Source organism: Micrasema longulum, unplaced genomic scaffold, assembly GCF_059751315.1.
Source record: "Micrasema longulum isolate JH-2025_06_02 unplaced genomic scaffold, ASM5975131v1 h1tg000665l, whole genome shotgun sequence".
NCBI lineage: Eukaryota > Metazoa > Arthropoda > Insecta > Trichoptera > Brachycentridae > Micrasema > Micrasema longulum.
The window spans coordinates 336856-364262 of NW_028277861.1; the positions used below are offsets into that span (position 1 = coordinate 336856).

The 27407-nt window shown below is 31.2% G+C and overlaps 2 protein-coding genes across 2 annotated transcripts in view; both read left to right on the top strand.

Moving 5' to 3' along the window:
* Nucleotides 1–7939: 7939 nt before the first annotated feature.
* Nucleotides 7940–14073, top strand: LOC148279785 (mitochondrial intermembrane space import and assembly protein 40-B). The gene is made up of 3 exons (XM_088229411.1): nt 7940–8079; nt 12305–12557; nt 13196–14073. Exons 2-3 carry the CDS (start codon nt 12331–12333, stop codon nt 13410–13412), a joined length of 444 nt encoding a protein of 147 aa, XP_088085537.1. The 5' UTR covers nt 7940–8079; nt 12305–12330; the 3' UTR covers nt 13413–14073.
* Nucleotides 14074–17304: 3231 nt separating this feature from the next.
* sima (HIF-1 transcription factor component sima) overlaps nt 17305–27407 on the top strand; it is a 105808-nt gene continuing 95705 nt past the window's right edge. The window contains exon 1 of the mRNA XM_088229410.1: nt 17305–17687. Coding sequence (XP_088085536.1) covers nt 17656–17687 — 32 coding nt within the window. The 5' untranslated portion in view covers nt 17305–17655. The remainder of the gene's footprint in view (nt 17688–27407) is intronic.

Sequence of the window (27407 nt, forward strand, 5' to 3'; positions counted from 1 at the left end):
TTAGTTATTCCTAGCTATGTCATGTTATGTACAAGCATGTGGGTTTGGTATTTTAAATATTCCATGTTGCGAGTTATGCAAATAGAGGCCAACAGCGAATTTGTATTCTGCGAATATTGTTTATGTTAATACTTATCAATGCAAACTCTAAAATATAGTACGTTCTTACCCAGTACATTGATTGAATGAAGGACTTAGATAATGTAGCTACATATTAATTCTGATTTCCACGATTATTACTTTAATTCAAATTTCAAGAACGAATCTAACAATTACAACACTATTAATATCGTGAAAAAGATATTGATTAAAAGGTCGTTTACACGTGATTATGTACAGTCCATCTGACTTGATTTATTGTGTCCACGTGTAGTATTTAGTGAACATGATAGAAATAAAATAAAAAGGAATCAATTCATTTGTTACGTAAACCTTGACAAAGAAGCTTGTTTGCTTTGAAACCGGTCGATGAAAAATAAAAATTTGTGGGTAAAAACAAAGTTGTTTTATTTATTTTATTATAAAAATTGTAATGTTATTAAAAGCTTATATTCGTTCATAAGATGTTGTGAACTAACTTAATAAAGCATATATAAAAATAATTCAATGAATCTTTAATACACTTTGCATATGTGCATAACAAAAAGTTTTCATGTAAATCATTCACATGTGCATAATCACACACACATAAATTGTATATTCCCTTGGTTCGCCGACGGGCACTAACACATTAACATGGGCTTATTAAACATTCGAACACACTGTAAATAATGTATGACTTATTTCATAAATGAGGGTACTACTTGCAAACCCGGCAAAATCCAACATTTAAAAAAAGTGAGATATTCATTGAAACTAATTCAGCGTAAAATTTTTAAAAATAATTTTAACATTGTCAGTTTGAAAAAGGCTTAATTTGTAAGACTTGACTTTTAAATTATTGGCTTTGTTGGAAACATGGCAACCTCTACTTGAGTATTGCAAAGTTAGTAATGTATAAAATTAAATGTATTATTTCACTACTGTTTCTTGACACAATCATGCTTATGTCATCAATGCTTACGTATAAAATATTAAATGATTTTAATTTTAAAAAATAGTTTTAAAAAAGTTAAGTATTGTACTAGTTTTTTTTGTGATTTGCTCAAAATAAAGAAATATGTATTTTGCCGGGTTTGCAAGTAGTACCCTCATATAACTAATAAGACCTGTCATTGGCTGGTTTAAGTGGCCACTTTACACACTGCTTAACCATTTTGTCTAGGTTTGAGCATCCATATTTCTTCATTATTTCCATAGGTTGATTTTCGTGAAGGTACTGACTTCTGACCTATATTGAATTATTTCACCTGCTACGCAACCCCTCATAATATTTTTAGTGGTCAACCCTGTAAAAAAAGCCTAGACTTTCATATTTCCATCTCCGTCCGTTCATAGAACGCATGGAACCATTGCTTCCCCCTAAATTAAGTAAAATAATGTTTTTAAAATAAAATGTTTTATAAATTAATTATCAGTCATAATACCTACATAAAATTTAGAATTCTGTAAAAAAATAAATTATAATAATAATCGCGATGAATTGCAGAGGAGTTTTACTATCACTTTATAAAAAAATCTTAAAAAGTAACGTAACCCCCAAGCACATCCATTCATCAGCGCATGCGCGTACTGATCTGTGCATACTTGCTACTGGCTGGCTGTGTACCGATCTTGAGCAAAGAACGATAGAACCAAACACCAAATTCCGTTCCAGCGCCTTACCGAACGCGCAATTCGCGCGCAGGCGCATACTAAAATTCTCACTAGGCTGTGGAAGCAATCGAAACATACTGATACATTATTTTTCGTGTAGTTTTGACGCGACGCAGCACGCATGCGATTTTGGTATTTTGGCACTGAACATAATAGTATAATAATTATTTTGTAATGAAGTAGGAATACACAATAAAACGTAGAATTTCATTCAAACATTCCACCAGTTAAAATGTTTATTTGCCAAAAGAAAAAGTTTCTAATCTACTATATTGATTTTTCGCGTTCAAATAATGACTAATTCTTTTTCGTTGAAAAGTCATATTGTTAACAAGATAATATCAATATTGGTTTCACTGCATTTTAGTCAAATAAAATATTACGCCAAAAAATACTTATTATATATTAGCAGTTATTTATTACAGTGTATACTTATAGTGAAGTAGGTTGATTTGTTATAACAATTTATTACTACTTATGTAAAATTATTGTAACAATGTTTGAGTATGTCCAAATGCTTGCAGACTGGCTGGATTTCCTCCCTTGGGAGATATTTATATTTAAACTTATTGCAGCAAAGAGGGACCAGCCAATGACAGGTCATAAGTCCTGTAAATGCCTAGACTTTCATATTCCCTTCTCAAAAATGTTTTCCCTCTTTGTTGCAATAATTATTGTCATTATTTCTGATCATATGTATGTAGTATTTAGTTTGTCTTTAATTTCTAAAGGGCAGTGTAAATTATTATGGACCAATTACCTATATATTAATTGCTTGGCTAATCAAAATCCCCACCGCACGCCCCTGGTGGGTACTGTGTACCATGCATTCGAATTCTTCACTCTACGGACTTATTCATGGCCATGATAATTTCTAAGCAGAGGCAGAGGTACAAAATAACTTGAAATCGTGATCAAATTGAATACTAAGTGCCTAATGATGATTTCTTCATTGAAAAAACACGAAGCGCAGCTGACTTGTATCACGAAATGGCGTTTTCATGTAAAAATACTTTATTTAATAACCTCAGCTATCACGGAAATAATTATTAATTTTCTTCCATCTTGTGTGCGATCTTGAGTGCTTTACAAATAGGGAGACCATGTTTCCTAATCTGCGAGTATCAATTTATATTTTTAATTCTTAAGCTTGTATTGGTAACAGGTAGGTTACCTACCTTTATCTTATCTGTGTACTCTGAATATTAATAAAAATGTATCTATTTCCTGTATACATATTATAAAATACGGTTTGTTTGAAAAATATGTTATAATATTATTTCATAAATTGCCTTCCCAACCTAAAAGCCAGACTCTTTTTCATTTTCCATTCCCTTTCCGCACCTAATAGAGCGTAGGGAACTGCATTGGTGCACCAATCGCAGTGTATCTCGATTTTTTTTGTTATATGAAGGTAAGATGATCAGTCTCTCAGTAATAATTTATAAACATACCAAAATAATTTAGCCCTCCTATAGTAAAATAAATTAAAAATCGTAAATACGCCGGTCATCTTACTTGCGTGCACCCCAGCCCACTGCCAATAACCGACTGAATCTCTTCCACTCAAACACCGACCACAGAACAGCGTATCTGTTATGAGTCCTTGTTATGAGTTATATATTCATTATCTCTCTTATACAGATTTATTGCTGTATATCGTCTGACAATACTCCAGTATGTCTAAATGCTTTTAGAGAAGGCTGGTTTCATTTAAACTGTACCCAATGTCAGATCATAATATATGTAAATGCCTAGACTTCCATATTCCCTTCTCAAATATGTTTTCCCTCTCTGTTGCAAATTTCAATATTTTTTGCATTAAAAAAATGTATTTATGTTTATATTAATTATTAGAGGTTGAACAGAATTGCAAACAAGATAATGTCGAATTCTCCATCTCGTACACTGGTAGATGAGATTAATTTATTTTTAAAGCTGAAATATATAATTATTTACCCAAATAATTCAATTTTCAGACCATTTTCTTGGACGTAAATACTTGTGCTGGAAAAATTATAATCGAGTTGTGATAGAGTGGGATTTGAACCTTGGACCCACGCTAACACTATCGCGAAACCACAAACCGGATAAAAATATAAATTCCCATATTATGCATATCGAGTTATGATCGCCAAAACATCGTAACCGACAGGAGCAATATTTTACATGATTGTTTTCTTTTTAATTATTAAGGAATAATATTACATGCTTCCAGGACCGAGTTTTGCTTCGAATATTTATTTTATTGATATCAATAAAACAAATAGTCGAAACGGAGTTTGATTTTCAAAGTGTATTCCTTTTTAATTGAGAGGAAGAAGTACTGCCCTTAAAAATATGTTTTTGTCGGTTACAATGTGTTGGCGATCATGGCTCGATATATTATATATCACACTATATTTTCTGACGTTTCGACCCTGTTCGGTACAATCGGTAGCGAAGTAGGTCAATGATCCCAACAGCTGTTCTAAGAAGGTTCCTAGTACCTACTTAGTCAGACTCGCGTGTTTTACTATCAAATAATGTGTTGTAATAGGTATACAATAATATTATGATGCAGTTAGTAAACAAATTGTCCCTGTGATTGCGTTTTATTTGATCTTTGATGGCTGCTAATGAATATATGTATGTAATCAGTACTTAATTACCGTATAAAAAATAAGACTTCTTTGTCCTAGAAAGTTTTCTTCAGACTTTGGTGCCAAATAATTGTAAAAGATAACATCCAAAACAAAGCTTCTTTTTACATAAGTACGTAGGTACCTAGCACATACCTTCATAATATTATGTTAATTTGTTGGCATATTCTCGAAGTTCGTAATTTAGAACCTGCATGCGTATTGTACGTAGATAGCTAATAATATTCATAATTATATGCCTTTTGTAAATATTGGTTTAATTCGTTTCGCTCGATTCTTTAAATTACACCGTCGAATTTTTGACAGCGACGTGAAAAAAACTAATCGAATATTGAAAAGATAAACATCAAACATCAATTTTGGCTTGTTGATTTTAAGATAGGAATTATTTACGTACAAATTTCGTAATCCTTTCGAAGTAATTGAAAAATTTAATACTAGATACTAACCCGTATTACGGATTAGGAAAAACGTTTAAACTATTTTGTTTTTAGTTTTGTACCTACGAGTCTTCTTTATTTATTAGGTGCGCTGGACATGAAACATAAAATATGAATACGCGTTCGGCAATGTATTTATATAGTAACCTACATGAGACGTAGGTAGGTATTTATGACGCGAGGCCACATAAAATCTCCGTAGTATTTTCCAAGGAAAACACATTTATCGTGACATAAAGCTTAACTAGCGGCATTAGCTTTATGAGTCGTCTATACTCAAAATGTGACATTAAAACCGTGAATAAAATGAACAAAGGCACTCGAAATATCATTTATCACCGGAAAATCCTACTCACCAAGGCTGAAAGGACGGGAGAAAGTAAATAGATAAGAGTGTCGGGCTTCCTCAGTGTCAAACAAAAATTCGATAGCTCTCGCGCGCTGGCTGTAGTGGGCGGGGGGATAGTCTGGTGCGAGTTTACTACCTGCCGGGTGCGGGAGACGGGAGACGGGGCCGCGGACAGCGACAGCGATGGCGGCCGTCAGCTGGGCATGCGCCCGGCGGAGGCGCCCGAGCGCTGCGGCCAGCCGCAACCGCCGTGCAACTTGCAACTCACCCCGCGCCCCCGACGCACCGGGTCGAAAGGGAAGCAACACCAAAACACAATTTATGTATAAAAACAATAACGATTTATTATCAATAATTACTATAAACATTAGTTAAGCGTATGTTTTCTATGACTAGTCTGTACATATACATTTATAAATGGTTCTTTTCGTATGTATCTAAGCAATGTACAAATCTATAAACAAAAGTACCTATAACGACGTCGTTTAGTCGGTTTAAATACAGTCGATTATTATCGTAAAGTCGATTATTTATTTATTAAGTCTAATATTACGGTTATAATATACTTAATTTATATACGAAGCGTGCGTGGCGTGTCAACTCTCTTTGGTCTAGCGGTCGATCGAATGGACACTACACTATTTTTGGAATAGAAACACTATCACACGGGCTCGGAGCTAGACGGGGCCAGAGGGGGCCTGGGCCGAGCCCGGGCAGGGCCACCTCACACGGCCTCGTAGCGGGGCAGAGCCGGCGGCAGGCGCGGCAGGGGCTCGCGCCAACTCCAGGCGGCCAGCGCCTGGCACGTGTGAGGCTCGGGGGGAGCGGGCGCGGGCGCGGGCCGCCGGAACGCCTCCCAAGAGGTGGCGTACGGGCTGGTCCTCCGCTCCCGCTTGTTCCTCACAGGCAGGTTGTTCTCGAAGGGTCTCCGCCGCTGCCTCTCGAGGTTGCGGAAGTGGCAGGGGTGGATCATGAGCAGCGGCTCGATCTTCACTCCCTGTGGAGGCTTGGCACATTCCGGGAGCTCGTACTCCACACTGCAGTCCACGTGGAGGGGCACCGAGTAGTCCGTAGCCGCAGGGGGCGGAGCCTGCACAGGTGCTACCGTGTAGCACGACATCGTTTTGTGTACTAAACGCACTCGACTTATCACTAAATGAGTATTATTTACAAATCAGTCTCTCGGTGATATTGTGAAAAAAGGTGTATAAAAATAATGTTGGCGTGCGCAGCCGAGAAAGAACCGCTCGGCTGCGTTGTCTGCGATGGACTGGCGCGTCGGGCTCTCCGGCCCCTCGGTCCCTCACCTCGACAAAACTAGTCGGAAAATTTATTTAATTTGCATTACGCCATCTCTGAAACAAAAGCTATAACAATATTGCAAAGTTTGTGTTCGCTTGTTAAGTTATGACTTCCTGAACAAAGATGGCAATAAATAAATGTTTTATTCATTTTTCATTATAAGCATAATATTATATACATAATATTAAATTATTAATGCAATATCCATGAAATGTTTAAAATATGAGAGAAAAACAACAAGCTTAATTTTTCCCATTTTGTGTAATTCGATAATTGAAGATATATATGCATGTGAAACCGAATCAACAAATTCATTAAAATTTTATGATATTAGTATTTTTGTTGAATTACTTTATAAAATCAAATGAAATAAAAAAAACCATTAAAACCATAATTTTGATGGAAAATATTGTGCATTTCGTAGTAAAACATATTTGTAGTTAAATTTTTAATAAAAAAGTGATGATATGTTTTTTTTTAACAAATTATTATTGTTACTATAACGTACGTACAACTAAGAAAGTGCTAATTTTGTAAATAATTCTGACTAAGCCTTTACTAATACTTTGAACCGTAATAAAAGAAATGCTAACTGGGTAGGTATGCAATCAATTATAATTTTGTTATGTCAATGAAGTTTCCTATTCAATTTTTTTTATATATTATTGTTTATTCATTTTCCTAATCTTCTTTATTTATTTTTATCTTGTGATAATATTTTAGATACGTTTTTCTTTGCGACTTAATTTGTTGATGTACCCAAGTTAAAAACTGTCCTTCAAATTAATTCAAATAAACAAACTTGAAAATGATCAAAAAGTATGCTGCTTTACTTTTAAAATGCAAGTAAAATTTCATTTAGGTATTTTGTATGGTTTTGAAACCTTCACATTACACAAAAATTATTTTTGAATAAATGCTGCCATACTCAAATATTCCGTGACATGGCTGAGTAAACACAACGAGAAAAGCTAAATTTAATCAAAGAAAGAATGTGACATAACACCTAACCAAACTTCTGACATAAGACATAACCTAGAAGTATTAATGTCGGAAGCTTAAAATCGCCGCCGGTGAAAGAAACTGTTTTCTGAAGTAAATAATCAGATCAAATTATTTTTTCATATTAAGTTATGACAAATTACTTTTATTTAGATGTAACACTGTTAGTATTTGAAAATAGAACTTTAATAATTTATGTTATGTATCTATTACCTGTATTTTCTAAATGGTCAAGCGGCAAGAGTTTTCACGAATAAATATTGTTTCATGAGTTATAATTTTGTTTTTAGGGAATTGAATTTGGAAGGGGATATAAATATAACTCCCGTGGCATTCAAAAGGCATATTCAAGACTCATTGGAAGCTTTATTTGGAGAATTAACATCCAGCATCAGTGTTGATGTTCTAAAATATATCCCATCTACAAAAAGAGCTGTACTTAGAGTGCCAAGTGAATATTACGTTAAACTCTATAGCGCTTTAACTCTTAGCGGGATTTACGAAGAAATTGAATGTGCTTACAGAGTTCATAAAACATCCCCTTGTTTATTGGGTCTCATTAGTGACAGTCGTTCTTACGAACACTAAGGTGGGTTTTATGTAATTTATATTAATCATTACCTGCCTTCAATTACAATATGACGGTGTTTGTAAAACTGTAAAGTTTGCTTAAAAGTTTCATACCAAAGTTGCAGACAATTTTTTGTTTTCTTTGTCAGTTATGTAGTACCAATAGGTTTGCCAGCTCAATAGACCGAAAATCTGGGAGGTAAAATGAAAACCAATAAAGTCACATGAGAGCATTGATATATTTGTATACTATACACTAGATGCTGCACTAAGCACCCATCTTGTGTTTCATTCAACTGGAGTTCCGGAGCATACCTTGCAGTCAGTAAACGTGCAGCAGCGTAAAAAGGCGCGACACACAGTTTTGAATTCACAGTAAACCGGCATAGACAGTCAGACTTTTTTACTGAGCTACGCGTTTTGCACAGCAATGTTCATGCGACGATGCTCATCTTTCGGAACATAGTTTAAAAAAATCACTCTTTGAAGCATCATCTCTTATTATACCTCAGTGCATATGAGCTCTTTGATTAAAAATATTTACAAAATGTCGATTCGAAAATTATTAGTACAAACGTCACAACTACGTATTATTATGTGGGTATGTTCTCTGAAAATTGTACTTTATTACACTGCCCACCAAATGTAAATGACTTTTTGACAAAAGTCAATGTACAACCCTTAAAACACGCTAAGCTGTGCCATTTACGATTGGGATTAATGAAAAAATTTTGTATTCCTTTCCCACATTCATCTTCACAATTACAAAAAAAAATCCCTCTTTCTATCGCTCGCAATAACTTCACAAACTTTTTACTACAAACACTAATCATTCAACATTCTATTCCGGGGGATTTTGTCTGCATTTCAAGAGTCAGCAGATACACACAATTATTAGCATATTTCCGGGAGAATACCGGGGGGTTGGCTAGTTGTAGTTTATTTAGTTAGTCACCCTAAGTACCAATCATATTACCTACACAATTTAATGCCATTATTAGTTTGACAAATTTGATTTACTGTACTGTCAGTAATCAGTAAATTTTTCATTGTCTAGCATTGTAATATTTATTTGACAATTGAGGACCGTTTTCACAAAGTGAAATTTCTAAAAAAAAACAAATGCGTTTTTTTTTCATGTAAGCTCTATCGATTGGTGAAATAAAATTTTAACAAAACGATAAATGTGCGAAGTTGTAGTGGTTCAAGTATCGTGAATTTTAACAAAACGATATATGTGCGAAGTTGTAGTGGTTCAAGTATCGTGAATTTTAACAAAACGAAATATCTACACTTCATAAAGTTTTCACAAAGCGAAATATCTAAATAATTTTTGGGGTGTTAAGTTTTTTAAAATCGAAAAAAAATCACAAACAAAACAAAATTTCGGCTAAGAAAAAAGAAGATGTGAAGAATCTTCTGGCCTACTGTATAGTAATAATAAAATAATATTATTTGAAATATAATTTGTTTTCATTTTATTTGTGCTATTATGTATGTAAAAAATATATAGGAGGTAAATACCTAAATGTGTATATTTACATAGGTACTTAAATATGTCAGTAGACATATAATTTTTCAAAAAATCAGTTTAAAATGATTTCACGCAAAAGTAAATTAATTTAATTCCCAACATAAATCAATTTTCCACACATTCCTATTACGAAAATATCTAGATATTTATTTTTTGTGAAAATTCGTAAATTTATAATTAAAAAAATAATAATTTTACTGATTCTACATTGTTGATTTTTAGTACATGAGTTAATATTTTATATACCTATAAAATGTCATTTTTATTTTATTTAAAATCATAATCGTAATTTTTAACATGAAAAAACCTTCTCCTGAAAAATTATTATTTTGTTAAAACGGTCCTCAATTGTAGTCTGCATTTCTTGACGGATTGTTTAACCTATTACGTAATGTAGACTGTAAATATAAGGTAGAAGTTAATGAATAGAAAGCAGATAGCTGGTAAACTGCTGTTATGTACAGACAAATAGGTCCATATTATCCGCAAAAGCTATATTCAGCAAACAAATTGCCCTATTAATTATGGGTCTAGGCTCCTGATTACAATGGGAATGTAAGAGGCTTTCCAATTATTTTTTTTTTCCTGCATGATCAGGAAAACCAGCATAAAGCCTACAAGTTAATTAGTTATTATTCGTTATAGGTAGGCAGCCTTTGCTGGTGCGCCTATATCTCGTGTTCAAAAGGAGTGATTGGTCAGCTCATCGCCTTTCAAGCTTTGTACACTGATAACAGCAGGAATTTGTGGACTGTATAGAAATTGTTTACTCACTTTTAAATTGTTTCGTTTGTTTCATTTATGAAGCATCTCACTTTTACTATTACACGGATACCGGTATCAAGTAGATGTTAATGAGATGTATATTTTAGGCTGTTCATGTAACACTAATTGCACTTTGTCAGAAGTATGCAGATTCAGAAGTATATTCAGTGTATGTCAGAAGTATGTGATAAGGATTTATCAGAGAAACACTCTTCACAATGTAACTTGCTCTTAGGATGGTAGGACAACAACCGTTTAATTATATTTTTATTTATTGTTTAGCAATTTACTTTGTGGAATAACATTTTGAATATAAAATAATTAAAACACTTAGTATTTTTATGCTACACACTAGTTACTTATATAAATACGAATACAACCAACTCCATCGCGTTTCATATTTACACTCGATGATGGGTAATTCTGGATAGGTACCTGAAACTTGTATTCTATCAATATTAAACTCGTGTGTGGCGTAAAAATACAGTGTTTTATTTATAATGTTTTCGCATTTTTTTTATTTTTAGCCTGCTTAAATTTTCTACCTGGAAAAACAATATTTGCATAAAATTTATAGTTGCCTTTCTCAGTTACAAAGTAATTATCATAATGTTGACAAAATTTCATTTCTTGCCTTCATTAAAAATCATTTCGGTTAGTTATTTCATTTTTATATGCTTATTAAAAAAGACATATAACATTACGTTTTAGTAAAATTTACTGCTTTAAATATGCAAGTTTTAACCTAAATTTTATAACTGTTTTTTAATAATTTACTAATATGGAATGACAAAGAAATCTTTTTCCATGTTAGACTATTGTCTTAGTATACATAGAATCCACATTATTTTCAAATGCTGTGTTAATTTTATGATATTTTTTCCTTCTTTTATATCATTTTGAATATCCACTGAAGTACAGTACGTTAGAATGTTTAATGACCCAGTATTAATGTGTTAAGGCCAGTTACATAATAAAAAGTTAAATAATTGTTACGTTTTTATCCAAATGGACAAAATGAGTTGCTTGAAAAAATAAAAATAAAGCACCTCTTAAAGCCCAACAAGTAACCATTATTTAACTTCAAACTTTATTTAACTTAACTTTTTATGATGCAACTGGCCCTTAGAATTTGAACATTTTTACATAAAATATTTTAGTGTGCCTACTGACACAAACGAAATTTAACCTCAATTTTCTTTTTTTTAAATATATTTTTTTTAAATATATTTTTTTTTTAAATATTTACATAATAGTCTTAAATTAAAGTCCTGCTGAGTTATATACATACAACTCGTCGTCAGGTTCTTATAAATTGCTTTGAATATTCATACTTAACCTACATTAATAATAATTTTACTTGAAAATCATTACACATTATACCATATTTTATTACATTATTAAAAATCAAAAACTATCACTAATACAAAAATCTTTTTTCGATTAACCATAATCTAAGCATACGTCTCACTCCTGTATTTAACTCAGTATTTTTTATATTGTTTGGTAACATTTTTAATATTTTAGGTATTCTGTATTACCGTGTCCTTTTGCCATATTTATTGCAATATCAAGGAACAGCTAGCCCTTCCATACTAGTAAACCTGGTGTTGTAATCATGTACCAACTTGTGTTTATACTCGGAGTGCGACGCATGCTGACAAAATAAGTTGTTGCAAAGTAGAGCCCTAACTGATATTTTATTTATAGATTTATACATCAATGATATTGAAATATTGTGTTTCTGGTGGTATGCATCTTTATATAGTAGAAATTTGATCATAGAATTTTGCAAAGTTTGAAAATAATTAAAATTGGTTTCACTTGATAACCCTCAGGAAGTTATATACATTAAACATTGAAACACACTGTCTATTATTGTCTAAAATTTGATCCTTATTCTTGCGTAACCACAAAACTCACGTGCAAATTTCACAATTTTCAGATTTGGTGAACCTTAACTGCTTCAATATGTCCGTTCAATTACGCCTCGGGCCCGAAGAAAAGGATTTGGTGATTTTTGCTACAAAGGAAGACCACGCTACACCAAGTACTGTCGCACTTCCTGAACCGGAACCATCTCCTGGGTTAATTCTTGCCAATGGCGATATCAATTGGAACTGTCCATGTCTTGGTGGGATGGCAACTGGGCCATGTGGAGTTCCTTTCAGAGAGGCATTCTCGTGCTTTCACTACAGGTGATTAAACTGTCATTATTTGATTATCTTGACTACCTTGGTCGTTTTGTTAGTGGATGGACTTATACATTTTTTAAAATACATAAATAACAAGAGCAACAATAACAGTTTCTTAATATGTTCAAATCAACGCTGGAAAAGAAAAAGTTACCAAGCGACATATAGCAACTTTACAGAAGAACCAATTAAAGTTTTTTGTTTTTTTATCAAATTGTTCGTGCTTTTTCATTGAATGGCGCTAAAATAAATAAAATCAATACTAATATTACAAAGCATAAATGTGAATCACAAAATTACCCAACAATTATAAAAAAATATAAATTGCAAATGAAACAGTTCCGAGAGTGTCAACTTCCAAAATGTTCCTAAGTGAGCTACAGACATGGCAGTTTTCTCAATCTATTAAAAATACCAGTGACTGAACTTGTGTCTCCAATCGCAAATTTTTGTCAATGATAATACCCAGATATTTTATGTTTTATTTATACAGATATTTCTTAAAGCTTCAAGTATGAAAATATATGCATTTTGGCGGGCCTATTGCTTGAAGCAATAATATCTCCGGGCCAACCAAAAAAGAGTCTGGTCAAAAAAAAATACTAATTTTTAGTAACCATGCTCTGCTTTTTTTATTACAGTGAGGCAGAACCGAAAGGCAGTGATTGCTACGAAGCATTTAGCTCAATGCAGGAATGTATGGCCCAGTACCCTACTCTCTATAATAAAGATGCTGCGGGCGATGATGATGATGTGATGAAGTTTGATGACAATGAAGAACCAGAACTATCCAAGCGTTCTGAGCCGGACTCTCCGAATAATGAAGAGAAGACCGAAGCGCATAATAACAAACCGTAATATATTTATGTAACACAACCTGAGAATTGCTAAGTTTCCTCTTAGTATTCTGATCTACTTTAGTATTGAATCACTACTTTAGTAAGTTGTCATGGTTTTTCATAAGTGAAATCAGAAACTTATTGGCAGATAGTAGATACTGTCACAAATCTTAATGCTAACAACTAAAACAATATTCCTGAATGAAGAAGTTCAGTAGACTTTAAATTTTTTTATTAGTTCATAGACTTTTTGAAAATCCCAACCGAAACTTCAAATTACACTGCCCGCGACGTCACGAGTTAAGTCGGTGAGTGTTTCTGACATTTAAAAGTTGAATCCTTACAATTCAACACCCGGAAACCGGAAATCTGTTGCTAGTTGTCTGAACAACATAGCGATGCTATAATTGATTGGTTATAAAAAACACATGGTCACATAAACCTGTGACATTGCAAAGGAGTTAAAATTATTCAAACCTTTTTCATTATTTTTTTGTATATTTTAAAGAAACTTCTATGTAAAATTAAATGCTCCAGCTTTTACCTTGTGCAAGAAAATATTTTTCTGTATCCAATTTCCCATAGCACTGAACTTCCTCATTGTGAATATCCGACAACTAATTTGTGCCGGACTAATTTTGTCTATTCTACAACAGGCAATAAAAGATGTTAATTATAAATTATTGACTTTTTTTTTTACTATCCGTGTAATCCCGAAAATTCATAAAAAAACCTGAGTAATAAATTTGTTTGAGAGTTGATTAATTAAGATTTATGCACAATTAAGCATATTATTTCTGTTAACACAACACATGATTATACGTTTTCTTTTCAAATTCAACGGAACAGTTTTGACAGACGATGACTTTTACTTAATTATATTTATTTTTGTATAGCCGTGAAATTTTTAAAACTCTCACCTGTATATAATATCTGATTTGACCTTTGTACATAATCATATATATATTTCTTTTCACTCAGTTGAACAATACACTTCAATTCTTATGTTATTTCAACCATCCATCAATGATATTAAATAATATTTATAAAGATATAACAGCTGTATTTCGATACAAAATTGGGACAATTTAAATTCTATTATCTAGTTACCATTTAATTTCTTAATAGTGTGATAACATATCAATTTTATAGTTGCATTAAAATAACCAAGTGCCAGAGATAATATGTGTCATAAAATTAAATTAAAGGTTAATTGACATAATGCAAAATCAATGGATACCTATTAACTCTTAAAATACTGTGATAAATAATTCATTTGCACGCGGTGATGTAACATCGTGTCACCACAAGCAAAATACGTAATACTCTTAAGTTTAGACATTTAAAAAAAAAACATGGAAACGTACTGTTTAATCCTTCCTTTCATAATTTATAAAAATTAACATATAATTCAGCTCTGTTATAGCAAAAAATCGTAAATACGCCGGTCATCTTATATGCGTGCGTCCCCCATCACTATCAATAAACCATGCGGCTTGACTGTGGAATAATCTCCCATCCACCATTAAAGATGTTACTACATTATATCTGTTTAAATCACGTCTGAAGAAACATCTCCTTTCTTTGCCTTATTCTCTCCTCCTTTCCTTTGTCCTCTTTTTTCCTTTTTCCCATTGAGTAATAGTTTTAATTTAAGGTAATTTATAAACAAATACATTTATTTCTATTTTTATATATCTTAAGCTTTTTAATCTTTTTAGTAACTTGAATTATAAAAATAAAACTCATATTTTATTGGCTGGTTGGAAGAAATTGCCATTGGCAATTAGCCTGCCAATGTACAAATAACATTATGTACAAAAAGTTAAATAAATAAACAAACAACTAAATCTGTTTCACACAAACACCAGTCATAGAACCGCGTCTCTGTCTTCCTTGTTATGAGTTATATCTTCGTGCTCTCTCTTATACAGATTTATTGCTGTATTGGCGTCACATTCATTCTTCGCATAGCCAAAATAAATATTTTTTGTATTAAAATCCAGCACAGTTATACAAATTTTACTTTCCAAATCCGTTGTGAAAATATCCATTTGAAGATTACAAAAAATACAACTTCATTACTTTAAAAAACGAGATATATCAAGTCTTTTATCGTTTGTAGACTAGTGTGACATTCATTTATTTATTTGGTTTACAAACAATAAAAAATAGTACATAATATTCAAAAATATTTCAATCTATTAATGGCAGAATTCAGGTCTATTTTATCTTATTCATTTGCCTGTATTTTACAGACTATTGGTAAATTCAAATATCTAGACTGTTTGGTTCATTATCAGGTTTTTTCCCTCTTAGATATTATAATTAATTTTTCCTTCAATTATTATTTCGATACTACCCTTATATTTAAATTTTGTAACCATTATAATATGATAGTCATAAATAAGCCTGTTCGAAAATAAGAAACAATGTGTCATAAAGTTAAGCCCGTTTCAGTCGGCCATAAAAATTAACACGGCAAGATAAAATGAGTGAATTGATTTTTATTGCATTATAATTATTTTGGTTTATTTAATGACAGATAAACACACTGACCAGTATACCACTAGCCCAAAGCAGCAGTGAGATATCTCTGAAGAACATATTCTTAGGTAATTGGACTTTGAGGTTTGCAAACGGTCTGAATTAAATTATTTGAAGTAGATTATAAATACTGTGTTTTATTATTTGAAAACATTAATTTATCAACTTTTTGTCGGCCTCGTGGTGTAATGGTCAGTGCGTAAGCCTGCAATGCAAGAGGTCTCGGGTTCGATTCCCAACATGGTTGATATGAAACATTTATTTAAAAGGGTGTTTTCACGCTAGAATATTTCATAGTACCTGGACTGGTACTTGAAGCGTAAGACTGAACATCTTATCTTCATGTAACAAAAATGATCAAGATACGCTGCGATTGGTGTACCAATACAGTGCCCTATGCACCATTAGATGCAGAAAAGGAATTATGATGATGAATTTATTAACTTTCCAGCACGTGTATCTCAAATTGGAAATTTTGAGTTTATCTCATTGTTGCTTTGAGCTAGCGATACCACGAAGCCGACTAATCTCGAAATATCATTGGATTTAAATTTATTTCTACAGAAAGGAAACACATTTGTGAGAAGGGAATATGGAATTCTAGGCATTTACAGGGCTTATGACCTGTCATTGGCTGGTTTAAGTGGCCACTTTACACACTGTGTAACATCCACCATTCTACCCATGTTTAAACATCCACAAAATTTATTTAACTTTATAAATTTATTGCAAAAAATGTATACATAATAACAGGGAATCTATATAAAACTAATTAATGTAAAATGAAAACGGAGTATTCTCTGTTTATGATAGTCTCCATCTAACATGGCTCAGCCTGTTCTAAGATGGAGATTTTTATCTTTAGAGCATAAGTAGTTCTATACTAATAAAACAATAACATAAAAAAGACAAACTAAAACTACTTAATTATAGATGCTTAGCCAATCAAATGTAAGAAATTAAAAATCGAATGAGAAATATTTTCCCTCTCTGTTGAGATAAATTTAAATATGAATAACTCCCTAGGGAGGAAATCCAGCCAGTCTGCAGGCATTTGGACATACTCAAACATTGTTGAATATTATTGGATTTCAGACTGAAATAAAAAAAATACGTATATTGATGCGAATTTTCAAAAATACAGTAGAACTCCGTTTATCCGAACTCGTCATCTGGATGGCCAAATATCCAGATCATTACCAGAAAAAAAAAAAAAGAAGTTTGTAATTTAATTTAATTGTGCAATTAACTTTACGTTTAGTAATACTTACGTAAGTTTTTAATGTGATACCAATTCGCTGCATCGTTTCAAACGCAACGAAATCTGGCACTCGTTAGTCCGAATAGTTCGAATTTTACTGTGAAAATTTACAGGGATTTTCAGTGACCGACAGGATTTTCAGTGAGCTAGGATTTTCACCTTCAGGCAATAGCAATTCGATCTAATTATGAAATTTGGTCAACAGAGGTCTCTATGGACCGGTCTGAAACTAACAGATAATCGTGTGTTGCCGAAGAGCCATTACGTATCGTATGCTGCGTGATTAGAAATGTTTTTTGTGAATTGTGATCAAAACAAATTAAAGTTTTTGTGACATTACTAAAACATCATTGACGTCTGATTAAAGATATGTGATACTTTCCTTGGCAGTGTACTAAGATTGTATTCATATCTTTTTGTGATATTTGAAGTGTCAAAATTTGATTATATCGAGATGCCAGCCAAACCAGCTAAGGAGAAACGAAGGTATGTAAACCGAGTCGTTTGACAGCCCATAATGCGCTCAGTAATTAGTTCGTCAATATGCCTGTCGGTACTAAGTTCCCGACTTTGTTTACACGCGTTGTCGGGGTTATCTAGGCTTCAGCCTATGAGGTTGCTGATCTGACAGTATCATTTACCAGTCCTTGGGCTCTCTCTCGTAACTTTCACACTACATACTGAACCAGTAAAAAACTATAATATTTGGACAAGTCAAAAAAATCGCATGAATATTTTTGACACTTCGATGGCGTATGTCTATGAATTTGTCTTAATACCGTGACCCTATTTAGTTCATAGTACAATTAGACGTAAATAATTGGAAACGTCATAGAATATACGTTTTTGGTAACAAATTGGGGATAAATTAAAACCGAAATACGTATAATTGATAAGTGCATGCACATAATTAGTTTGTTTTACAAATGCCCTCTGTGAATTGTTTTGATATTCAACGATTTCTTTCATTGATAATGTGTCAGCTGTCAGTAGTGGTAATGTAAATATTATAAAATTCTCCCTGTTTTAAAACCAAACTTAAATCAATGTTTCGAATCGTAATTGTTATCTCAAAGTTACTTTCAGTTTTGATTTCATCACTTAACCTCAAAATTTTGGACAACTTCGTAAATAAATATAAGAAGGATATGTACTCACACCGAAATGATCTTTGAATATTCCAGTCTTTCAAAATTATGCAACCGTATAAAATATTTAAAAAATAAATAAATGTGTTCTAGACAGACGTCAATTCATGAAAATTAACATAGAAATGTACCAAAATTATCTTGGTCCGAGAAAATAAAACCTCCATTTTATGCAAATTATGGATACATTATGGATTCTAAAAATCTTTTTTATTTACGACTAATATTTTCTATGTGGATGTAAAATTATGCAGGTGTCGACAGCATGTATATTATATTTTATGTATTTCAATAAAAACATCTCCAATTCTGGTAAATGTGATTAAGTGTCTGTCATTTTGTGCATTATTCAATTGTTAATGTCTTAATTAAGTATGTGTATTATTATGACACAATTGAAAGTACTGAACTTATTTTTATCAGGAGGTCAAAGTGTTATCTACAAGAATAATTTGATATCCATTCATAGAATCGTATTCATCCTATTAAAATTTAATTAGTTATTGATTACAAGTTTATTGAAAAGTTAATAAATAGGAATGTAAATTGGGTTTAAATGTTTTTAAGTAAAGTATAACTTTTAATAAATGTTAAACTACAGTTAAATTAGTATGTGGATCTCTAAAATTGTTTTTTTTTATTTTTAAAGTTTCTGTTCTTTCAATAGGAATTCCACAAACAAAACTTTCTGCTCTTTCATTTACTCCAATAAAAAATATTTTTGAAAACATTGAAATAATTCATTGTTTGAAATCATTACATTTTCCAAGATCATCCTTTACATTAGTTATTAAGTGTGCTATTTTTGTTTTTCTCCCTTTAATATTTAGTATTAGTAGAAATTGACAGCCAATTTACATTGGATGTAGCTGCCCTTTTTAAAGTTTCTTATTTTCAAATTTATTTTAGTTAATCCTTTGTGGTGGTTTAACTATTATTGAAGAATCCTTCTAACAAAATGCTTACCAATTTAAAAATCAAATGTGATTTTATCAATTACATATTAACACTTCTTCATTCAACCCTAGGGCATATTCTATGTCATAAATATTGTCATTTGTATGTTGTGCACTTGCAATTGAGATCATGTCTTATCTATAATCTATGTCTATGTTGTTATGCACATTTGGTTATTAGAAACGTCAATGGACTCGATTTGTGTATTACCAACAAATATTATATTACACTTTTTTAACTGTCTTCTAGAATGTTTAACTAACACAAGACATCGCAAACACCTCTATTGAAATCATCAAACGTGAAATGATTACAGAATATTGCACTGTAACGTTAAAAGACCAAATCTATTGTATACAGATATAGGCCAGATTTCAAAATAATTTTGTTCTATTAAATTGTACACTTCTTAATACATCAGTAATGGATGTTACAGTCCCATAATTGATAAAAAAAAATGGAATAACACTATGTCCTTATGTTTTTGTAAATTTGTATAGACTTAAAGAAAGTACTTACTTATGACATTAAATAAATTACAAAAGTGATTGCGCATTATTTTAAATTTCTAGAAATGACACCTGTAAATTCAGTATTTAAAAAAATAATAAATTAAGAAATCTGTAAAAGTCATTAAGAATGTACTTACATTAACTTATTCTGTAGGTACGTAATTTTGTTTTATATGAAAAATATCAGTCATATGATTTTACTTACGATGATCGGAATAATTTAGACAAATGACGGAATTTGTGTGAAAATCATTGATAAGGAACTTTTAAAATTTTTTGTTGAATATTTTGTAATTTGATATTTTTTTCATAGATGTCACCACTGCAGGTGCCAATGCCTCATTTTTATATGGTCCATTCCCGCTTGGATGAATGTAAAGCTTTATTTTATGCAAATATATAGAGATTTTTTAATGATTAGTTGGGGCATAAAATTATAATGATATCTATAAAAATACTGGCAAAAATCATAATTCAACATTCTTATATTTGATGAAGAGATCAAATTTCTATAGAAAATATAAGATACATTGATTTTAATTTTAATTAAGTGTGAGGTTTTTGCCCCAAAGTTATCGTCCTCGGGTACCGAAAATTGTTACAAAATAAATAAATTTATATTACGAAATCAATATTAACAACTTTTTTTTTATATTATAGAGTATTTATTCAATAAAATACACACTTATTACAATATTAATAAATTATTAAAAGAAAACAAAGTATTAAAACATATTTTGTTCCGATAAACTATTAAATAATAGTTTGTCATCGGGTGCTCAGACATAATATTGTATACATATAAAATATTGAACATATATTATTTTGTTTTCAATGCTTTGAAAGATAAAAATATTATTAAGAAGATAGAAGAGAAAAAACTCAACAAAACCAGATAAAATGTTTTTTTTTAAAATAGGAAAATAGAGAAAAATAATACAAATTAAAATCAAGAAAAGCCATTTACTTTAGTATATTTTAAACATAGAAAAACATAAATATACATATATAAATTTTGTGTGCTCATAAATGTAACCAAAACAAGATAAAAAATAAAACAAAGTAAATCGAAATTTTCAATTCATATATACATTTTTTTTTTATTAAAAGTACCTATTAAAATGAACATCTAAAAAATGTTAATAAAATAAGAAAGAAATAGAAGAAAAGGTCAAAAAGAAAATGATAACTTTGAAATGATATTGACCCAGGCCTGTTACTGCATTGACCTTTTTGTAAGGGCTGAATAAATTATGTAAATCCAATCAAAACGTACGTTGATTTTATTTATAAAATTATTTCGTTCGATTATCCGAAAATAATTATAATACGTAAGTAGATATTTATTTATTTTATACAAGTTTACAGATTTTATTCGTAAAATGAAAAAAAACGAAAAAAACACAATGATCTCAATGTATTTGCTTTTCTGCTACATAAAAAGAATGTTTTTTTTTTTTTTTTTTTAATTTTTCTGTTAATATTTTTTATTCAATGACTTGTTTAATATTTTTTTTTTATCTAAAACATTAAAAAAATGTCCTTCTGGGTAACCCGTACCGATGGACAGAGCAGGTTCAGGAAGAAACTTTACGTAGAAAATTCATTATATTTATTTATTTAATTTATTTAACTCACATAAACGCCCGGAGGGCTTACTTATTATTTACTTATTGAGCGTTATTTATATTGTATACTTAGGTACTATAGATTTGTACAACATATCAAAACATTATAAAACGTATTTATATGTGTATATATATTTTACTACTTACAATATTTCCACGTTTGCGGTTTCCATACCTCAGTGGGTTTCCGTTTATTCTTTCTTGCATTTACAAATTGTTTGTATTGCACATTTTTTATGTTATTTTATGAAGTAGCAAAGTAAGTACTAACTTAAGTACTTAACATAAATATTTATTTTTAGCATTAACTTGAAACAGGGCGGGAGATACATGTATGTAGTTGGAATACATTATTTTTTTAGATAAAAGTTGCTTATTTTTTGCATCGCTTACTTATGTACAAGGCTTATATTTACTGCAAAAGGTATGTTTCTTTGAACTACTCTTAGCTATTGTGTGAGAATTTGGTGGGATAATCGGCTGTGGCCTCGTTCTACGGTACTTCTCCACATTTGCTTTAAGAAGAGGAAACCACAGAAAACTCATTCAGGAGAAGCTGGACTGTTGACAGACATTAGCGGGCCTTCCGTTCCACTTAGACAGTTTTCGGCATTTTGTGTCCTTTTGTTTATTTTAACTCTACTGTTTTAACTATTTATGATATTACCTCGCCTGATGAGTCCATAATATGCCCTATCACGGTTGCGATATCTCCCAGGGGTGGTATTCTGAACGCAAAAGCGCGCGTAGAAAACGCATTTTCAACGCGTATTTACGTACTAAATACACGCTAAAGCTAGGGTTTCCTAGGACAGCGGTGCCCGTATCTTAACGGCCGTAGTGAACGGTGATGCGGTGGACAGCCGTCGTAACGGTGACTAGACATTGGTTTCCTAGGAAAACGATGTTAAACGGTGTTGATAACTTAACTTAATCCCAATTTCGGTCCAAAAACTTTTTTTCATTACGTATCCAAAATTACGAAGAATTAGAAATATGAACAATAATTCTCATATTACGTAGTTTTCTTCTATTTTTTGCGGCTGGTGGATCGTGGTTTGAAATACGATTGGATAACACGATCCAATTAATTCATATGCAACTTGATTGACGTCATAGACGATTGACGACCGCATCACACAATAATGACAAGCACTTATGTCCATGATTTCTCTCATCGTCACTATGTCCGATCTCCAAGTTGATGTGCGATTATCTTCAAGTAATTTTCTCTCCGCGCTCAAACTGACAAATCGACTGACATGTTCATTTTAAGAAATACTTCAATTTAAATTATTTGTCTATCACATTTTGTATAGAGTCCGGTAAACTTATGCGTGATAATGGTTTTGTTATATCCGCCACCCAAGAAACTTGTTTTTAAACCTTATGATTGTGAAATAAGATTAATCATTATTTTATTCGAGAAAAGAGAGAGAAATTTTCTAAGCAGCGAGCTCATTTAATTAAAGTAAAGTCTGTTTTTAATTAGATCTACTTTATATTACAGATGACAGATGAATAAGTTTTTAGAAGAGTATTTGTATGTCTAGACGTTTGCTTTATTTATGACCTGTTAGGGTGGAAGGTGGAAGTTCAAGTGATCACTCTATACACCATTCATAATATAATTTAACATCGATATATGGTAAACCGTCCAGTGAATGAACGATTGAGGATTTTTTCAACTTTAAAAAATATTTTCGGTATGATGGAATGACTCTGGTATACTTTAACATGCGTTTATGTCATCCTCAGTTATTAAAAAATAAAGCGATTTTAGTATTTTGAGATATTTTGTCTAGATTTTTATTAACTAATCAATATATCAGAAATGATCACCAGTGAATAAAAACTGTTTTTAGTCAATAAACACAATAAAACCCAGTCAATGAACAGTCAAATTATTTTATTTAATCAATTTAGAAACCTGAATATTATTCGTAATTAATTATATAATATTATTATAAATTTGTAAAAATGTTTTAAAATATAATATATATATAATAATAAGCATATTAAAAATGTAAAAATAATAAACAATGCTGTAGTTCATATTAATACAAATAAAAGGCTGCAAATTATCCCAAAAATAGCTAAATAAATAAAGGAGAATCGTGAATTTTTACCATAATTTGTAATAGAAAGAGTAAATCAATGAATACTGTCTTTTTTTCAAATATTCTTTGTATTTCTTACCCGTCAAGCCAAACGGCATAAGTTTTTTGTCCAAACAGTTTTCTTTTTACCTAATGCTATTTCAGTATACTTAAAAAAATTAAGGGGCATTGGTTTTTTTCTTAACAAGAGCAGTAGCATCGACGTCCTTTAAAGTTAAAGGATTAAAAGCTCGGATCCGCAGTATGGTACTCGTCTAGATTGGAATCGGCTGCATTGATGCTATTGAACGTGGGTAGTTAATACGAATTAGTATTGGAATAGAAAAACCAGAAATTGAACTGTTCATTTTAAGTCACTAATTTCTAATACACTCCATTTACGAGATTTATCCAAATTTACTGAGGTACCAGTAATTAAACACCCTTTTATGAATCGGATTCAGACATTTTCGTGGGCCAGTAAAGGAACACTTAGTAATTTAATAAATATCGCCAACACCTTAGTAAAATGAATCTAAATCAAAGAATTAAGACATGTTCTATAAAAATAATAATTCATTTGATTACTTTAGTGTCAAGAGTAGCCACAGAGCTATCGACAAAAACACATTGTTCTTATCTGAAATCTATTTTTTTCCAAACAAACTACAACATGTGATTTTCACAACGCGGTAATGCTGTGACTAGTCTATGGCAGATACAGAGAATTACCAATAACTAACAAAATAATGTTGTTAATAAGAAAAAAAATACACGGTTCAGTATAAATGTACCGTTTTCTTATTTTAGAAGAAAATATGCGTTTTGTTCATTTACTGGCGGGGTGGTCATTCACTGGACGGCTTTGAAATATTTTTACAGAGAATCGTCCTCTATCTCGCGTGTGCTAATAGAAGGTATAACAAAATAATCAGTATTACGCATCACGTACCACTCCAGGGATTTTTTAAACATTTATAGAGTCTTTATTCAATAAAATATACATATTATTACATTATTAATACATTTTAAAGAAAACAAAGTATTAAGATATATTTTGTCCCGATAAACTATTCAATAATAGTTTGTCATCGGGTGCTCAGACATTAGTTTTAATTAATAATCAAATAATAAGAGTACAGACATAATACTGTATACGTATAAAATAATAAACATAAAAAATAGTTTAAAGATTTTTTTTTTAATGTAAGAAAATAGACTAAAATAATACAATTAAAATGAAAGAATAGTAATTCACTTAAATATATTTTAAATATAAGAAAAAAAATAATAGACACATATATAAATGGTGTGTGCTCGTAAATGTAATCAAAACAAGATAAAAAATAAATTAAACAAAGTAAAGTAAATCGAGAATTTCTATTCATATCTACAGAAAAAAAAAATAAAAAGAAAATTAAAAGTACATATTAAAATTAAGATCTAAAAATGTAAATGAAATAAGAAAGTAATAATAGAAAAGAAAAGAAAAGGTTAACCCAAGAAAATAACAAAAATGTATTCAATGAGGGATAAAAAAAATAAAAAAATAAATAAAAGTAATAATGAATAAAAAAATGTATTACATAAATAATAAATCAATACAGGAACGTTTTATCTACTAACCACTTACGTAATAGAAACATAATTTTATTTTTACTATGACATGTTTTCATGTCAAGTGGCAACAAATTAAATACTTTTGGAACGATATAATCCAACGTACGTTGTCCATATTTATTTTTAAATTTTGGTACTACTAGGCCATCAACAAAATATTGCTGAATTAAAAAACCTTTAAAACAAATATTTCACTTCGACCACCCCAGAAGTTATTCACCTTAAGAGTCCGATATCTGTACAGAGACTAAAAAAATGACTTGAGGTTAGATATCCTAGCCGCGATGAATGAATTATTCGGAAATGAGAAAATTTATGCATTAGGCGGCCTCCGTAGTGTTGTGGTCAAGACACTTGACTCACGCACGGAAGGTTCTGGGTTCGATTCCCGGTGAGAACACAAAAATTTAAATTAGATTTTTCTCAAGCCTGGGTGTTCTGTGATGTAATTCACCGCTGTAATTGGGCCTCCTGGGCTGTTGTGGTGCAAAAATAAATAAAAATAAAATAAAATAAGTTTACTGGGATTATGATCTGTCAATGGCAAGTTTCAGTAATTACTTACACTCGGTGTAACATTCACCGTTCTGTCTTCATAAGGTCTGTTATTTTCTTCATCTCCGTTGAGATGTCGGTCTATTTAGATGAAGTCCTAAGAGTTAAATTCCCGTGTAAATCTAATAAAATGTGTACATACTCAAAATAGAGTTCACTTTTTACATTCAGCATTTTATGTATTAGCATTCAACCGGTATTCAGTTTTGTTTATCATTTTGATTTACCGCGAAAGTTACTAGTCATAATAGTTTTATATTTATTACTTTCGTTTGCATTGTATTGTATTTTACTTATTATCTCGGGCACTATTACCCGAGGCGGTATTTGCAATGTGTTTTTAGTGTTTTTAGTGTTGTGAGACTTTGTTCTGTTTTTTTATTATTATTTATATGTTTATTGCTATTAATAGTATAATAAATGTTTATAATATGCTGTATTCCACTATAAGTTACTAGCTACAACTAACTACTGGTCCCCGATTACAAAGATACGGTATGACATTTACCGATGTTAGTTGATATGATCGTTTCCAAATTTCTATCTAAATTTTGGGATATTTGGATACAATGCTCAGGTCGGGGTTTGCAGTCAGATAAGTCACAAAATTGTAAAAATGGAATTTTATCGCCACTTGAATAGATTTTTTTTATCTTTCGATGTGAGTAGTCAGTTAAGTCCAGAGGTTAATCTTAGAAAACGCGGCCTGACTTTTCTTTATTCAAACGTATTCCTGTATTTTGTCCCTGGATTTTGTCACTAGAGCAGTAATTTTTTTACTAAGTACAGTGTTTTTACCATTGACATGTCTCTATTGTTTTGCTTTTTTGATAAATTCTTCCTTATGGGAACTAGAACCATTCAAAAACCCATGAAAGCGCCCAGTTTTATCTGCCGTCTTCGGACGTATGGTAAACAAATATGATAAATAATTTTGAAAAACGGAAAAGGTACTGACACAGAAATTTCATTCTGATACTCTTTCTTAAAAATTAAAACAAAATCAGTTCAGTTTTGAGGTGTGAAAAACGGGACAGCGAGACGTCCATTTTGTCGATTTTAGACAGGCATAATCAGTCCGACGTGCAGTTGTATTTTTCGCACAGTATTGGGGAGGAATATTTTTTGTATTTTACTGAATAAAAATAATAATTAAAAAATGAATATATATGTAGAAAGTTAAGGCCATTAAGTGAGTTATCTTTTTTGCCATCCAGATAAGTTATTTTTTAATCGTTAAAAAATAAGCTATAACATATATGTTGGATGTAAAATTTAATGTCAATAACATAACTCGTTATTTGTTTCACATAAACAAACATAATTATAATTAGATAAATGTGGGGAATGTTTTGAACTTTATTTTTGCTGTATCTTAAAATGTCAATTTTCTTCTTAACTGGGTACACACCCCGATCCAGGAATTTTCAGCCGCCTTCTCGGTTACATAGTATTAATCATTATGCTACCGGACATATGAATTCAACATTTTAATAGAAATTTTGTATGGAAAATTCGAGTTATCATCAATATGGACATACAACGGTAATGTTTTTGTCATATCATTTATACTATGTTGATTTTTAGAATAATAGAAAAATAAAATCTTAACTTGTAATTGGCAATACTACTAACATTGTTGAAAAATGGCACTGAAAAACTTATGAAATTCGTATCGCGGTCATAT